Source organism: Rhinopithecus bieti, unplaced genomic scaffold, assembly GCF_001698545.2.
Source record: "Rhinopithecus bieti isolate Rb0 unplaced genomic scaffold, ASM169854v2 scaffold_14174, whole genome shotgun sequence".
Lineage (NCBI taxonomy): Eukaryota > Metazoa > Chordata > Mammalia > Primates > Cercopithecidae > Rhinopithecus > Rhinopithecus bieti.
In genome coordinates this window covers 634,518-650,614 of record NW_016807844.1, presented here as the reverse complement: position 1 = coordinate 650,614, position 16,097 = coordinate 634,518, and the positions used below count along the sequence as shown (strand labels likewise).

The 16,097-nt window shown below is 38.9% G+C and overlaps 1 protein-coding gene across 1 annotated transcript in view; it reads left to right on the top strand.

Moving 5' to 3' along the window:
• Positions 1–3,847: 3,847 nt before the first annotated feature.
• Positions 3,848–16,097, top strand: part of DPP10 (dipeptidyl peptidase like 10) — a gene marked incomplete at its 3' end in the record, with an annotated part of 621,968 nt that continues 609,718 nt past the window's right edge. The window contains exon 1 of the mRNA XM_017883864.1: positions 3,848–3,938. Coding sequence (XP_017739353.1) covers positions 3,867–3,938 — 72 coding nt within the window. The remainder of the gene's footprint in view (positions 3,939–16,097) is intronic.

The window sequence follows — 16,097 nt, the reverse complement described above, 5'->3', positions numbered from 1 at the left end:
TGGTTGTTTTTAGAGTAAATATTGATTCTTTGGTCTTGTGTCTGCTATTTGAGGTGGAATATTGAATACTGCATAGATGACCTCTGTATGTCTAGAACAACTAATTTTGCCACAGATACCAAAACACTGTAATGATAATCTTGAATTAATTCAATTGTTATCTAAATTTCATAAACTGTCCTCAATTATCCACCTTAATATTTCTAGGTAAAGAGAGATGTACTACATTGACACCTTGTTTTTAAAGGGTAAGACAGCAAGAAAAAGAAAGACATTGTAGATATTCACAATGTTGTATGTGAGGAAGTTTTTGAATGACTTCAGAAACCCAAATGAACATATTGAGAAAGCAGCATTGTGAGTTCTGTCTACATGTGAACCTGAAACTAGGATTTGAGGCAATCCATTTTCAGAAGGAAGTGATGGAGTTTGAATCCTAGGAAATCTTCCTGAATAAAATGGCCATGTGTTGTAAGGTTCAGATATTTATAACCCAAAATAGAAGGAATTTTGCTAGGTGATCTCTCCAGTTCTTTTTTGGTTATGAGAGTCTGATTTCTATCCATGAAAAGGGTAGAAAAACTTCCTTTACTGTTATATGAATGCTATAAAATGTATACTTGTCTATGAATTAGCTGATCAAAGATAATACATAAAAATATTCAAAATACTCTATAAATCTTTTTTTAAAAATCTCTCTTTAATAGATTTTGTATTCAGAAATGATACTTTGTAAATGCCTTTTAAATTTCAGATTTCTGAATTCTAAACATTATCAAAACAAAATTGTGACTATATGTGTATGTAAAACTAGAGAGCACTGGAAAATGTGGTGAATGGTAAGGGCCTTTTGTGAGGTAATTAACTTATTTAACTTATCTATTGATTTTTTTTTTAAAAAAAGTCTAAGTATTTCATTGACTCTTCCACTAAAATTTAAACATATACAAATAATTTTCATTCAGAGGATAGGCATTTGACGTATAACATCAACATATCATCATAAAAATTTAGAGAATGAGAATATCTTAATGGGCACCTGGTCTAAACATTTTAATTTTACCAGGTAAAAAGGTAGAAGCAAGAGATAAGTGATTTCACTGTGTTCTATACCTTCATGCTCTGATGGACCAAGAAAATCAATCAGTTGACATCTAGTCAGGTACAGAACCCTTGTATCTACACTGCATTAGGGTTATATCTACTTTAGTGCTTTTAAAATTTTGTAGACATTTGATTGTGAATGGACGTTTTGTATTTTTTCTTTAAAAATAACATCATTAGAAACTATACAAAACAGAACCACAAATACTCCCTTCAAAGGTGTAAGATATTCCATCATTTCTTGTTTGGATGTTAGGATTTTTCCTTCAGTAAGAAATTAAGTTGAAAATGAAGTAGAACATCTTATACTGTAATTCAAGTGCAGTACATTGAAAAAAATAAAAACAGTATTTAAGTTGGGAAAATCCGTTTACATGTGATTAAGTTTTAATCAGTGCCCTTAACCTAGATCTCAAAAGCTAAAAATGTTCTTAGTTTGACAAAATAACAACCCATTCCCAAAGACAAATACTTAAATCAAAGAAGCATTTTTAATTAAAAAAATTCACACCACATACACACACAGACCCCCACAACACATGAAACATATAATAATGTATGTCTTTATTTGCAATGAAGTGGGTTTTATACTGAACTCAGAACGTAGATGTAAGTTCAACAGTTGAACTCAATCAAGTAAGTAATCTTATATAAAAGGATAACTCCCTCTAGCATATACTTATCCTGTGTGACAGATATCTCTGTAATAAAGTAAATTCCTTCAACTCAAGCAGACTGTCCAAAATGGAAACACATTGAAAAGATGAATATACTCAAATAATCAACAGAAGAGCAAAATATAAAAATGGGAACATTTTCTGAATAATGCAGACACCCTCCTTCCAAAAAAAATTACATGTGAGGGAATATCTAGACTGTCACAATTACTGGATAAGCTGCCCAATAGCTATTATACTGGTGTTTCATTTAAAAAAATTGCTTTATACTCTTGCAACTTGCAAAGTTATTCCTAGCAAAAAGTTATTTCTCCTGAAACAGAATAAATAGGTCATTCACAATATGCACTGGAATATACTTTTGAAAAACAAGATCTCCACTCACCTCTAATTCTATCTTTCTGCTAGTGATTGTTGTACATTTTAAAATATGTACTTTATAGGAACTATTGTTACAATTAAAATTTAGGACAACATTATAATTCATGATTTAGAAACTCGTAAGGCAGGACGACAGCTCCTACCATTTTACAAAGGCCTTTCTGTTAAGAAGCGATTAATTAATGGACTGAGTGGCTCAAAGGAGGGAGCCAGTCCTTAGCCAATAAAGCCCAACTCAGTGCTACCCCACTGCCCCATATTCTCTGTCCTCTCTGCTGGACCTGTCTTGTGCTGAATGCATGAACACCTAAATATTGAACTCACTCCTGCCATTTCTCTGCTGAGCAATCTCCTACAACCTGTGCCTGAGACTTGGAGACTGTTTGTGGTCCATGGGCTTTAGGGGCCCCAGGGAAAGCCACGTGCACTAGTGCATCTGGATGAACTGCGGACTTTGTCTATCCAGGAGAATTCAACTTCCCAAGAGCTACATTGACTCATTGATTTGTATCCAGGCTCCGGGCTCCCAATTCCCACACAACATTAAGTTCCCTGAAGCCAGGGAATTTGGTAGGTTTGACTTGTTTAGTCTCTCTCCCCTGCAACCCTCTCTCTGAGCCTCACAGTGTGTTTGGCACATAGTAGGTGCTCGTTAAACCTACTTTGAATGGGCGAGGGTTGTGTTGAAGAAAGGAAAGGCCGGGAGGACTTAAGATTTGAAGATTTTCCTACATGTGTCCAGGAAGAAAGAAAAGGAAAAAAAAAGTGAGTATCAGATTCTTATCATCATTACAGTTATTATTGTTTTTAACCAACCTTTAGGAATTCCACTGGCATTACCCAGGCAGCTGGTAGGAGAATCTGGGCTGGAGGCTAAAGGATGTCCATTGCCCCAAATCAGAAGGCGCAGAACCCCAGGTCACAATCTGAGACAACCCCTAGGGTCCCGACAGGTGTTGCCCGCCTCCCATAGGGCTCCGGACCCCCAGTCCCCGACTGTCCCTTGCCTTCTGGGGCGCTGGAGCATGCCCAGTGGCAGAGCTGGAGTCACCGAGGGCTTTGCACGGGCGCACTCCGCTTCTCCGGGTTTTAGCAGAAGCCCGCGGGGGGGCGGGGGGTTGCGTGTTGGGGGGGTAACCGCGGCACCTGGCAGCCTTGGGCGCGCGAGTGGAGAGCTCTCGCGCCGCACAGGGCTCTCTCCCCCGTTGCGGTTGCTGAGGAGATGCTGGAGCGCGGCACCCGGCTGCTCCACCTGGCGCGCTGAGCACCGCGCCGGGAGCCCCCGGCGGCGGGCGGCAGGGGGCGCGGACTGCGGTAGAATGCGAGCCGGGCTCCTCCAGCGCTGCGAGACGTCTCTCCAGCTCGGTCAGGTGCCGGGGGCCCGCCGCTCGCCGCTCCACTAACTTGCCACTTGGTCGTGTCTGGTCTCAGAGGCTCGCTACGCTTTCGGGTGGTGGGGGGCGGGGAGAGTGGGGAGTTAGAGGGTCTGCGGTAGCCGAAGGAGGGATCCTGCGAGGGGGAGCCTGCCTGGTGCCGCTCTTCTTCCCCTCCCCGTCGCTCCCCTCCCCCCACCCCGTCGCTGCCGCTTTCCCTTTCGCCAATTCCGAGAGCGACGGGCGCCTGTGACATGCGAACGCTGCCAAGTGACGGTCCCCGAGTCTGAAGTGCCCGCGAGGAAGTGAGCGCCAACGCGGGCCGCCGGCGATGACAGCCATGAAACAGGAGCAGCAGCCCACCCCGGGGGCCAGGGCGAGCCAGGCGCAGCCGGCGGACCAGGTGAGAGTTGGCAGCTGCGGCCAGGCACTCCCGGGAGGGGTGGCTCCAGTCGGCGCTCCCCCCGCCTCTCCTCCCAGGCTCGGCTCCCACGCCTCCCTCTTCCCACCCTCCCCCCCGCCCCAGTTCCAGGCTCTCCTGCTTATCCATGGACTCTGCGGGAAGTTAGAGCCTCTGAGTGCGCTCCGGAGCCGGGCGAGAGGATGCGCAAGGTGGAGAGCCGCGGGGAAGGGGGGAGAGAGGTAAAGGCTGAAGGTGCCCCGGGGCGCCGGCGGGCGGGCTACCGAGGGAGGGAGAGGTGGCCAGGGCCAAGGAATGGGGCCTCTTGGCTCCCTATTAACACATGTTGAAAAAATCTGCTGCGCTCCTTATGTCCACTTATCGGGTTCAAGCCCAGTCTTCCTATAGCCGGGACGCTCGCTGACCAAAGCGACCCGAGTAGGCAAATGACCTTTAGGCGAACCGAGTTTTTCCTTTCCTTTCTTGTTTCTTTTGAGGAGACGGGTGTGTGTTTGTGAGGTGGGGTGGTCGCGGGGGTCGATGGGGGAAGTGTGTCCCAGACATCTGTAGTCTGCTGAGTGGAACGGAGCTTGGGGAGCAGCAAGGCATTAATTATTAAGGGGAGCTGGGAAGGTGCTGGCTTTAGTGATTTGTTGGGTTTGGATGTGTTGTGTCTGCAGAGATGAGGTGCCCTGCGTGGGCTGAGGGTTATTACTGTCTCTTTCCCGTCCTTCTACCCCCGCCAACCCCTTTTTGTTTTGGTCTTTAGAAATCTGTAGCATAACCGTACCGTCGTGGATCCCCATCTCGTCTCTGTCCCCGATTTGGGGTGATTTGGGAGTTCGGTGTCGCTCTTTTTCCAAAGTTGGAGGGTCGAGAGCGCGGAGATACCCTGGCAAGGAGAAGGAGGAGGAAGGCTGTGCTGAGCCTGGTGGAGGTGCCGTCACGTTTACATCAATTAGAGACTCTGGGCAGAGAGAGCTGCCCTTAGGTCAGGGATTAACTGTGGACCCCGAGGACCCAAGCACTGGGGTAGGAGGATTGGGGATCTTTGCTCGGAGTGCACTGCGAAGGCTGCTGAAGGCGCTCCTGGCAGAAACCCTCCCAGGTTATTGATAGCATGGGATGAAGGGAGTGCACGCAGCTAGGCTCCAGCAGCAACTAGGCTTTTCGCGTATTCTAAGCACTAAGGAGCCTGTTAAGGGGAGCTGTCCAAATCGCCCAGCAGTGGTGGCGAGACAGAGGAGGCGATGCCAGCGAGGCTGTTATTAATATTGCAGACTTGGTCATCTCTCCTGGCTTGTGGTCTCTTTTCTCCTCTCCCCTCCCCTTCTCTTTTCCCTCACATATGTTTCATACAGGTGGTGGGGATTACTCAATGACTTAAAGCTCCCTTCTCCTTTATTAGTGGGAGGGGGTTGAATGTTGGCAGTTTTTACAAAGCATTTGTTTTCTTAAACTATCCTCTTTGATCCATACTCTGAGATAAGTATGAAAATATTAAAAGATCGTATGTCCCTTCCTTTTATACCTCTTCCTCCTAATCCCCAGCACACATCAGAATGTGAAAACTGGTTAGCAGATATATAAAAATAATTTCAGGACAGGAACATGGATTTAACATCCTCTTTCAGGCTGACAGCCCTTAAATTTCATTAACAAGCCGCCGAGCCTCTCTACTGCTCTTGGAATGATGCTACCAATAAGAATGATTAGTCAGGTGAGAGTCCCCACATGAAATCTTTGCTCACTAACCTGTGACACCAGCTGGTTACTTGAGGCGCTGCAAACAGTTCAGTGATGGTGGAAGTGGGAGGCAGAAGCAGAGCAGAGCACACAGAAGCTGAAAATGTATGTATAAATAGTGGACACGCTGTCTATGCACAACAAACCCCTTTGTCAGGATTAATCTGGTACTTAAAATTCATGTGAAGAGATAGGTTCAAGCTCGAATCCATTTTTCTTGTTAGTGTGCAGTTTTTAATAGCCACTTCAAATATTCAGGGAGTGGCTGCTTTGCAGAACTCTTGCTTTAATAGAGTATTTTAAGTGCCTTTCTGAGTATTGACATGATTTTAAAATGTCAGTTTTATGCATCTTATGCATGTGTTAAAACAGATTGATTTTACAAAGAAAGTCAACTGAAATATATACATGGTAGCATCACAGTGAGGGTTTTTCAAGCCCTCCCAGGAAATACTCATATCTAGCATATTTTTGTTCAAAGCTTGACATATGAAATGATGGACAAATAATGTGAATTATGTTGGTGAAAGCTTAAACTACTTTCCGTAAGACTACTAAGCTTTTATTAGCCATATTAGTCATTATGGTTTAATTCTGCAATTGCCACACAACTCTCATGCAACACCAGATATAATAGCTTCATAAAGATGTGATTAGGTGTGCTGGTTTCTATAATATTTCAAAAACAGATTCACAAATTTAAATTAAAATGTACCTTTATGAAATTATACCTAGTGGTTAAATAGGGCATATGTTCCAGCAAATCAATCACTATGCATTGATTTTGAACGATTTAAGCTATTGCATGTTGCCAAAAACGTCTTCTAGTTTCTATGGTAAAGATTTTTATGAAACCTCAAAGGTGCCTTGTCCTGAGGCCATCAAACACCTATTTCCACTTATAGTACAGTGGAAGACCGTAATCCTTCCTCTAACTGAAAATGCTTATGAACCATATAATTTGGTTATGGTTATAGTCCTGTAGAGGGCTCAACCTTCCTGTTTTATTTGATCTTTTACTGTCCTCTGGCACAGGGTGCCATGATAAGAGGACATGCTCTCCCTTCCTAGAGAATGGTGACAACAAGAATAGGAGGGACTGTGTAGGGATCGTGTATTTTATGAGTATTCTGAATCATTGGAAATATTTTTTATCATCTTAATAATCTTCCTTTTATGGATTCTTTGATCAAAAAATATTTACAACAGTTATTTTGTTGCTTTCATAACACTCCACATTTACAAAATGTCTAAAAACAAATGCCTTGACATGAGTAGCCACAATCATTTCTTAACATGATCAATATCTCAATTAACATTGAAAGATCTAAGAACTTGAGTGGCTAATTGTAATTTATTATTATTTTTTAAAATCCCTTCTTGAATACTTGCCACAGGCAGAGTACTATTCTCAGGGTTCATAAAGTAACATTTATTGAATGCATTTTTCTATTTGATTCTCTAATTTTTTGAGGTGGGTCCTGTTTTTATTCCTATTTTAAGGGTGAGAATACAGAGGATTAAGGAAGTTACGGTGGAGGTGAGACTTAGCCATGAACTCATGGAGGTCTGAAGCCTTACCTTTTAACTTCTATACAATCATAATACAACATATTTCTATTGTAAGAATGAAAATAATGCAAATTATCTGTGTGTGCGTGTGCACAAATTTACCTTGAATATAAGACAAATGAATAATTTGTTTAAAGCTTCAGCTATACATGTAAATCACAGCTCTGGAAATTTTAAAGTTAACTTAATATCACGCTACGGATCTAAATAATATAAAAAGAACAAAATAGATCTTCATAAATTTATAGGAGCTTTTTTTGATCTTTGCATCACTTGTCTCTGATGACGAGACTCTCCAGGTTTGTTAAATGAGTAAATATTTTTTTAGTGGTCAATCAGACAAAGTTTAGAATTTGTTCACATTTCCACCAGGTGGCACCCTTCTGCTGACGCCAGTGGGTAAAAATATTGCCTAAAAGCATGGCTGTTCTTTCAGCTCCAAAACAAAACAAAATAATCACACAAAACAAAGACAACAAAACAAAACCATCCCACTTTTAGTGTATGACTAAAAGCATATTTTAAAAGCAACTATTTGACTACAAAGACAGCACTTGTTATGTATTTTCTTTAAAAAAATGCATTTTGGTAGAAAACCAATCTCTTACATTTGAACATGTAGCTGTCACTTGATGAAATAATTCAGGACGAGAATTGAGATCAAATGTGTAATGTGTAAAATGCCTTCTGTGAAATATCGATGTGCTTTAGACATTTAGGTAATATTAACTTAAAATGTTTTAATACAGAAATTGGTATTCAGTATTTTTATTTCACCTTTGGTCTAGCAAACCAGATTAAAATATTCAAATATATGCTTAATGAAAATGCAAAAGAGTTATTCTTCAAGTTGTCTTTCTAGTATGTATGTTAAATTTATCAATAACATTGTTTTTAAACAGAAGCTGAAAAGAGCTTATAAATTCTATGAACATTTTAATGAAATAAAAGTTTATCAATATTAAACTATAAAATCATATTAATTGGATAAGTTTTATATACTTTGTTATAAAAAAATATACTTAAATAAAAATGTTATATGAAATCTATGATTTGAGGAGAAAATATACTTCACTACCTCTCCTTCAATGTCCCTTATTTTTATATGTAAAATATTAAATAATATTTTATTATAAATATTATATATAAGGCTTTATTTATTTGAGTTAAGACGTACCAAATATCTCTTGCTTAGGAAGCTTCTCAAATACTGTATATCTAGTTTGATTATTTCAGGATCTGAGCAAATGGTATATTTTAAAAGATTTAATTATATAAAACAACATAAAGAAAATTGTATTATTCAATATTAATGCTGCATTATCTTATGAAGCACATTACATTGGAAACAAAACACTTAACCATATTTCTCCCAGTCTGAGTAAAAATAAAGCAATTTCAAAATTTTGGTTTCTTGAATTATTTATGATTACAGAATGTCTTAAGCTGTACTACTTATAGGCACATTTTAAATTTATTTAGTGTGACATGTAGCAGATACAGTGACAGAATGCTGTGGATAAGATTGTGAGTTTTTTGTGCTATCAACCACAAATATTTATTCATCACTGTCTATGGGTCATGCACTGGAAATCACAGAGTCAAGTTCATATCCCAGGTCCATGAAAGACCGCTGTATTTTCTTGGGCAGGATAACTGTATTTCCCCTTTTCATCTGTGAATGGAAGTGACTGCAGTTCCCTTTAGATGTTTGTTCTAAAGGTTAAATGAAATAATATGTAAGAGTTTTTGAATAAGGCTTAACTCATACCAAGTCTTCTTATTAAATATATAGTCTGGGAATAAGAGCCTAGACAAAATTGAAAAAAAATAAAATCTGGGCCTGGTGCAGTGGCTCGCACCTGTAATCCCAGCACTTTGGGAGGCTGGATTGAACCTAGGAATTCCAGACCAGCGTGGGCAACATAGTGTGACCTTGTCTCAAAAAAAAAAAAAAAAAAATTTGTAGGGTTTAGTGGCACTCTCCTGTGGTCCCAGCTACTTGGGAGGCTGGGGTGGGAGGATTGAGGATTGCTTGAGCCTGGGAGGTCAAGACCACAGTGAGCCGAGATTGTGCCACTGCACTCTAGCTTGGGCAATAGAGTGAGACCTTGTCTCAAAAAAAAAGTCTTAGAGGATTATTAAGCCGTGTATAGCTGATCCATTATTTTAACTTTACAGACAACCACATTTTGCAGTACACATACTAATATGATTACACATGAGTTTTTCGGTGCATGTAAATATTATATTAATGGATTTGGACATCAAAGCTATTTTAACAGGCATCCAGATTTCAAAATATTCTGTTACATCCTGACTTTCATTCAATCAAAATTGAACAGTAAAATTCTTTACTATTCTACTCTGTAAGAAGTCAGGCTAAAAGTAAACTTTGGCTAATTCTCACCAAGAGTTGAGTTAGCTGCTGACTATGTTGCATATTGTTTTCAATGCAATGTACTTCCCAAGATAATTAGCATGAGAAAGAGGATATTTAAAGGAAAGACAGATGGGATTTACAGAAATATGTCAGGGGGTGAGATTTCAGTCAGTGTAGCAGGAGAATGTGCTTGGCAGGGGAGCCACCAAGAAACCAGGATGCATGCCCCTATTGTTATGGGAAGGGGCATGGAATTGGATTAAACATAAGTCAAAAGACTTTTTCACAAATTTTTTCTACAGCTTTTTCTGTTTAACCTTTAAACACACATGTATGCGCCACTTATTAAAATAATTTCCATATAGTTTCATACTTGCTAAGTGACTTGTGCGTCCTAACCAAGTTCATGTACTACTAACATTAGAATGGGGGCCATATACTAAAACATACATCAACCCAAAAAAGGTTGGAGGATTTTCCATCTGAAGCCCTGTACAAGGTCCAAAAGGAGACCAGATAACTGATAAAGGGAATGTAAACTTCTTCATAAACTTATATCCTTATGGATAGTTAGAATTATTCTTGCTCTAGTGAACACTGCCTGCCTTGAGAAGTCGTGGGGCTTAGTATTGATTATTCCCAGCATAATCTTGTTTTAAAGTTTTTATTGACCTGATCCTCAAGTGTCTGGCAATAACCAATCTCTGTTTATTTGTCCCTATCTAATAGCACCTGTTCTCTAAGGCATTTGAAATTAGCACCTACCTTCTTTCTACATGGTAGACATTCTTATCATCGACTACATATTGACTCAAGGAATGGTTGTCATTTTCAGTATAGTAGAGAAGGCTGGGAAGTAGGTTCAGTGGGGAGACTGGGGCACTGAAAAGAAAGCTCTTCTATTGTAGCTTTATGTTTGTTGAGCTTTCCTGAATTCTTAGAATTTCAGGCATATCCATTTGTAATGGTAAATGTGTCACCCACTGCCAGACTAAATACAGAAAATTCACTTTTATCCAAAACTGATACAAATAAATATTTTGAATTGTTCTGTTCCGTAATTGATGTGAACAGTATTCTTTCAATGTCTTCCAGAAAATTAAAATTTTTTTCTAAGTTTATCATGCCATAGTTTATTTAGAAGTTATTTAAATGTTCTGCAACATTTTGGAATTGCCAAATGATTTTCAAATTTAATTACACTTTGGGGAGAGGCAACCTGATGTAAGACTGAGAACAAAGTCAAACAGATTTCATATTGATTCCTTCCTCTACCATTTACTAGGCAATTTATAACCCCACTAAAACCATTCTTTCATCTTGAAAAGAGAGAGGATGATGAGAATGTTGCAATAATTAGAGAATCTATGTGAATGAGTTTTTATTGCATCTGGCTCAAGCTTGAAACCTAATAAGCATTTTCATGCTTAATGCTGTCATGCTTCTAGATCATCTGAGAAGGGTATTTTATTCTTTTACAAAAGTAAATTTGCATTTATGTTAATGAAACTGCTGAATATGTGTGTGTACACCATCATCAAATATATACACACTATACACACACACACACACACACACACACACACATATATATATTTATGATCTAAATGCTGTATTTTATAGGTAGATTATTATAGGGCATTTGATAGAAATGAATTTGTGACAACTTGACTGATTTCTACTATTTTTAGATGACAGTCTATTTTCACAAAAGACTTAGAATCTTGTTTGATATGTTCATGGTTTAATATTCTCTTTCCAGAAGTTTGGTTCCCAGAAATGATTCACTTAGAAATTCTTTGCATATAGGAACTGGTGATATTACTGAGTTGAAATTTAAGAAAAGTTAGTTGAGTGCATAATCAAAACCAACTTTACATTTGGGAATGTTCTCCAGGCAAGCTGTATATTATCTGACTTTAATATTATTGTAATTTGTCATACTTACTGGTTTTCTCAGGTCAGGACAAAATAACTATGTATCAGATTATAAAAGATAGCAAATGAAGAAAAGTGAGGAAAAAAGCTATTTTTATTATCTTTATCCCCACTCTCTTTTTGATATCTAAATGAAGATTCAGTTTCTTATTCCATCTGAGAAACTCTGCTCTGAAAACAGAAATGTGACGAATCTGTATTACATAATCAAGAACTTGAGTGGCAGGCTGTCCTGTGATTTATTTTCAAATAATGGACCAGAGAGACCACTTGAAGTTGCATTAGTAATGCTTGTACAAGGAGAAATAGGCCTTTCTTGTTATTGGAACATGGGTTTACTTTTGGCAAGAATTGAGTAAGTGAAAACTCTGATATTCATACTTGCGTTAATCAAATCTCACCTCCAGGAATGCTTTCAATATAAGTTAATGAATGCAAAACATGGCTCTTTTTTTCATTTCACATGTTTTAAAACAAGTACTAGAAGTCTTTAGTAAAGCAATCCTTTAAATCGCTGTGTCACAAATTTGCATTAATAATTCTTGTCTCTTAGACACAGAATCGAAGATTAGGAAATAAGGCAATGTTTGAATAGAGGTAAAATATATCTTTTGAGAGGAAAAGAACTGAAATTCATGAAGGATTCCTCAAATTTAGAATAGATCATTTGTTTAGCAAAATTTTAGTCTATAAATTTCCTGGGATCTATGAAATTATGAATAGATTTTCTATCTACCTCATTAGCTTTTAGGGACTTCAAGGGAAAAGATGACACGTTTCACTTGTATGTACCTTTTTAGAGTACTATAAAATGTAAGTGGTCCAAGAAATAAAGTTAACGTATTTTGAAGCCATACCCAATGTCATCAGGGTTATTTCTTTTTTTCTGATATTAAGAATTTTGAGTACCCTACTTCTTGACAACCATATTGAGAGTGATAGGCATGTGTGAATTGAACCACAAGTTGAAAAGAAAGAGACTCCCCCTCCTTCACATTTATTAAGGTTGTTTATAATTGCTCCAAAATGAGATTTACTCAACTTTAGGCCACTGTGGCATGATGAGTGGCTCATTATTACACATTTCTATTTGCTCAGAGTCAGTATTTCTGTATTCCAGGATGGTACTTTTGGTTCCTTCATTTCTCTTTGCATGAATGCCATCTCCAAACCCAAATCCAGTTCCCTCCACCTCTCTACATTTCTGAGAGCCATCGTCTGTCTAGGAGTTGATTGACTTGCTGACAAAGAATACTTTGACATTGGCTGGGTACGTTGGCTCATGCCTGTAATCTCAGCACTTGGGAAGGCTGAGGCAGGTGGATCACCTGAGGTCAGGAGTTTGAGACCAGCCTGGCCAACATGGTGAAGCCTCGTCTCTACTAAAAATACAATAATTATCCAGGTGTGGTGCCGCACGCCTATAATCCTAGCTACTCAGGAGGCTGAGGCTGGAGAATTGCTTGAACCCAGGGGGCAACTGGGAGCCGAGATTGTGCCACTGAACTCCATTCTGGGTGGCAGAGTGAGACTCCATCAAAAAAAAAAAAAAAAAAAAAAAAAAAAAAGAAAGAAAGAAAAGAAAAAGAATAGTTGGATATTGGTAGCAGCATTGCCTTTCTAAATTCTTTCCTTCAAATAGCCATGACATGATAAATGATGGTAACATTCAGAGAAACTGTTGTTTCCTGAATGTTACACCTTTGTATTCAAACCACGAAACAGACAATGGAGAGGTGAAGTGACTTGTCTAAGGTCACATTGTTGTTTAGAATTAGAAGCAGTACTTGATGCTGGGTCTCCTTCCATGTAGCCATTCCCAGATTCAGCTGCTGCTACAAAGCCTTTGGTGGTGTCATGGTGGCACATCTGCCTTCTTTGCCACTTGACATAAGTATAACCTTTTAAAATAACAAAACAAAACATGTTTTAAAATGCTTTGTGTCCATAGACAAAGCTCATTTGACATTTCTTGATTTCTCGTGTGTGATATACTACTTCTAGGTCAGTGGTCCTTAGACTTTTGGCACCTGGCCACAAGCCATCACAGAAGTGCATATGCATCTTCTGTACTTTGCCATGGCAAGAGGTTGCACCCAAAGCCATAATGCCTTTCTGAATGTAAACTGTGAAATTCACTACTCCAATGAAATGGCAGTGCCACCACTACACAAACAGAAGTTGACTTTCTCAAGCTTCCCGTCTTACTCTTAGCATGAATAAGCAATTGCTGATATCTACACACAGCATTTTAAATCCTAGCAATGGAGTAGCAATTGGGTGAATCCCTCCTAAAGGAGAGATGCACTTAAAAACTGGGGAATGCATGCAGGTAAATTTTAGAGCTTTCTTGGGACATTAATGGAAACAACAGCCTTCTGATACACTGGGATTCTTGGTAAGAAAAGCTTTTCCACCGGGCGTGGTGGTGGGCTCCTGTAGTCCCAGCTACTCCGGAGGCTGAGGCAGGAGAATAGAGTGAACCTGGGAGGCGGAGCTTGCAGTGAGCCGAGATAACGCCACTGCACTGCACTCCAGTCCGGGAGAGTGAGACTCTGTCTCAAAAAAAAAAAAAAGAAAAAAGAAAAGAAAAAACAAATTTCCAGAAACTGATTATTTGTATTCCCAGACAGAGTTGTCAGAGCACCAAGTTCCAATACAGACCAGAGAAATGATTATATGCTAAATAAATAAGTCCATGAGAATAATTTTTGAGACACATATAATTATTTTTAGTGGATAGACCCAGGGATTTCTATTCATTTAACCTGACTTTAGACGCTAGAACCTTGACATACTAGTTTGAACAACTTACCCAGCCTCTCTGAATCTGATACTTCATCTGGAAATGAAATGATGTTTATTTTGCAGAATTGTTGTGAGGATCAGCAATGATATAGATTTATTATCCAAGAGATGCTGAAAAATGGTGGTGCTTATTATTTGGTTATTAATATGTTGTTGGCTTGCTGTACCAGACAAAGACAGAGTGACGGAAAATTAAACTATGTTGGATTTTGAAGTTCCCAGAAGTTGGAAACACAGCTTTAAAGCACCTTTTGTCATTGTTTGACATTGGAAGCTTAAGGGCGTCTTTAATATTGAACTCCTGTTTTTGTTGGTATGCAGATTATATAGAGTCCTCCTGACTCCAAAGCAAACATAGATTGGGAGTTGGTTAAGAAAATATATGGCATCCATTTTTATATTTCTTATCATGCAGAGAAGTTGACAAAGTTTGTATTTTGAAAATGGAACACTGAATATGCATTTACTTTTCTGAATTTGTTTTTTTTTTCCATTTCCCATCCCCATGGTTAAATTCCATCTCATGCTTATAATGTATTCTGCATTTGGAGTGCAGCTTCATTCCTTCTCAGAGCTACAGTTCTTGAGCTGTAACAGCGAATCCAAAAAAAATAATATGGAACCACAGATGGTGCAAATATTTGAAAATAGGTAAATACAATCTAGGATTAGCTGCTTGGACTCAGAAATGTCAGCTTCACATCGCTTATTGTTCACACAAGGCAATTTTAGTTAAGGAAAGCCCAGGACGAAGCCATCATGATATAAAATTGCTGGTTTGGAGATGTGCAGCATAACAAGCCCATAATTGTTATGTAAACCTCAAAATGAGTCATTCTGTAACAAGAAAAAAAGTATTTTAGAGAGATCACAAAGCACCAAGAGGTTATGTAGGGATAAAAAATTAAGCAGATACCATAACATGTTCCTGTTGTACAGTACCATCTGCTGACTTCCATTTACAGCCAATTTTTAAGGAGAAAATATCCATTCTTATGGGTATGCTTTAGGTAGGCACATATTAAATGACCTGAGCATGAGATGCAACAGTCCAATTGCCAGTGTAAAATGTGCAGACGGTAATTATTAGTAACATGCAGTGTGGGTTCATAGTTCTGACTCTAAGAGTCTTAAATAATAGAATCCCATTTTCTTTCCATTATCCCCCTTTAAGATGTACATATATTTTGAATGAATTTTACAACTGACTATGTGATTAGGCTACCTGGTTTACTGATAAGGCAGTTGAGAACGATAAAGGCTGACTTCCTCAAAATCATACAACTGATCAATTTGGTACAGTAGAAAGAAGAGTTCCTCCCACCTACGTTAAGAGTTGGTAGAAGGAGCCGCACTCAATTATTAGAATCATAGAAATCACTTTGGATTGTCTGTGATGATGTCGATAGAGAAAAAAATTGATGAGAATGTAAGTGGAAAGGTTCCAGCTGCTTTAGGATTTTATTTCTGTTTTTGGTAGCAGGTTTAGTAAGAAGATGTATTATATAGATTCTATCTGGAAGCAATAAGGTTAACTGTCCTGGTTTGTGTAAAGTCTAGATTTTCTGCAGGATCTCATTTTCCTGATGAAGCAGAAGAGCGTAGGAAGAGCTGTTCCAGATCAGACATGAAGATCTATAAGACAGTATTGATCCCTTTCAATGTACATGTTTCCAAATAAAAACACGTGGTTCTCATATAAATATGTAGTGAAT